Genomic DNA, 1,697 nt, shown 5'->3' with positions numbered 1-1,697 from the left:
AAAATAATGTTCAAAAATGTGAAAATATTAAATACAATGTTGACGCTTAAACCGTTAATGTTAGAATCAATAAATGCTTAAATGAAAAGTTATTGAAATTCAAGATGCTTTACATCAGAAGCTCATTTCACCACTAACATATTACTATACACACAACAACACGTTATTGAAAAGACAAACACATAATATATTAACCTATAACATAATACTACATCACACAATAAAATACTAAATCATGTTCTTTGTGAATAAATAATGACCATATAATTACATCATTCAAAAATATCATACTTAACAATAATAAAATAATATTCCGCGTGAACCCCTCTCTAGTCATAAAATAAAATGATGAATTCGGTTAGGAGTTGGAGGTTGTACGTACGTGTACGCATGTCAAAAAATCGTTAAAATATCATATAATTCTCTATATAATATACTGTCCCGACGGATACTCTTAATTACTAACTTCTAGACCAAACACGTGTGCATCACTAAAGCCATATCACGTCGTTTTTTTGTACATCTCCAACCTAACTGCATCATCAAGAAACACCAACAACTCTTTTAGGACCGATTAATCACAAACCGGTGTGATTACAAGATTCACTGTCTTTGATTTCTGTATTTGAAGAAGGATAGAAAATGGTGTGTTTCTGTTTCATGGTGGACCAGAAGAGAAAGATGAAAGCAAGCAAACCAGCGGCGGGAATGTGTTCTCGGTGCGGTCGTGGTGCAAGAATCGCTGACATGAAGACTTCAACGAGGTTTTGTCTAATACCTATTTATTGCAGATCTTGGAGAGCCATCGTCTGCAGCTTTTGCGGCTCTGTTCTTAAATCCTACCGTTGATATTTTATTTACACCATTTTTATAGCCCTATTTATATCCCTCTTTTCCAGTTTGGCCTGGGTTTTACAATGGGCTTATATTGTCGTATAATGGTAATATTGTATCAAAAATGAGAATTTTGTTATGAACCAGATCGTGAATCATAACCAAGAGATTATGATTTATAATCTTTCCATTTATCTATGACGGTGTAATTTCCTATATAAGGAACCTCTATGTTATGAATAAAGATAGACTTTTCCATTACTTTTATAACACGTTATCAGTACGATTGATCTCTAGAACCCTAAGCTAAAATATCGACCATAAACTCTAAATCGCTCTCCATTGCTAAAACCGTAATCTCTATCGATCACCTCTCTTTGATCATGACCCTGATCTGTATTCGACCACTGATTTAACCAAGATAGATCTGTGGACTGATCTCTGCAAGTTTCAGTACGCCTCAACTATTCCAAATTGTACGATCAGCCTATTCCAGTCCGTGATTAAACTGTTCCATATCTACGAGTTCTTTGACTGCAAGTACCAGCTCGCGTACCAACGATCCCGATCAGCTCAACCTAAGCTAAGTTTTAGATCTCTATCTGAATCTCCATCGATCTCTCTCTCTCTCTATCAATAAACCCTAATTACTTTTGATCTCAACTTGTACCCAATCTCAGCTCGCGGACTGCAAGGAAACAGCTTGGACCAGTCCTTAAGGTTCCAGTTTGTACCAGTCCACGTAAGCTCATTCTCTTGGTGGTCCATTCAACCCATCAAAGGTTTAAGGTATACCTAAACTCTAAGAACCCATAATCGAATGAACTAATGTTCAAAGTGAAACCCTAAAATCTGTAAACCCT

The 1,697-nt window shown here is 35.9% G+C and overlaps 1 protein-coding gene across 1 annotated transcript; it reads left to right on the top strand.

The window, feature by feature from the left end:
• The first annotated feature begins 452 nt into the window (after positions 1 to 452).
• LOC106293509 lies at positions 453 to 1,033 on the top strand. Its single transcript, XM_013729190.1, has one exon. It carries the CDS (start codon positions 643 to 645, stop codon positions 847 to 849), a length of 207 nt encoding a protein of 68 aa, XP_013584644.1. The 5' UTR covers positions 453 to 642; the 3' UTR covers positions 850 to 1,033.
• The last annotated feature ends 664 nt before the right edge of the window (positions 1,034 to 1,697 follow it).

Source organism: Brassica oleracea, chromosome C5 (assembly GCF_000695525.1).
Source record: "Brassica oleracea var. oleracea cultivar TO1000 chromosome C5, BOL, whole genome shotgun sequence".
NCBI lineage: Eukaryota > Viridiplantae > Streptophyta > Magnoliopsida > Brassicales > Brassicaceae > Brassica > Brassica oleracea.
This window is presented reverse-complemented; position numbering and strand designations above follow the sequence as displayed.

Excerpts from the sequence above, each read along its gene's own strand:
- LOC106293509 (XM_013729190.1), top strand. The coding sequence starts at position 643 with ATGGTGTGTTTCTGTTTCATGGTGGACCAGAAGAGAAAGATGAAAGCA.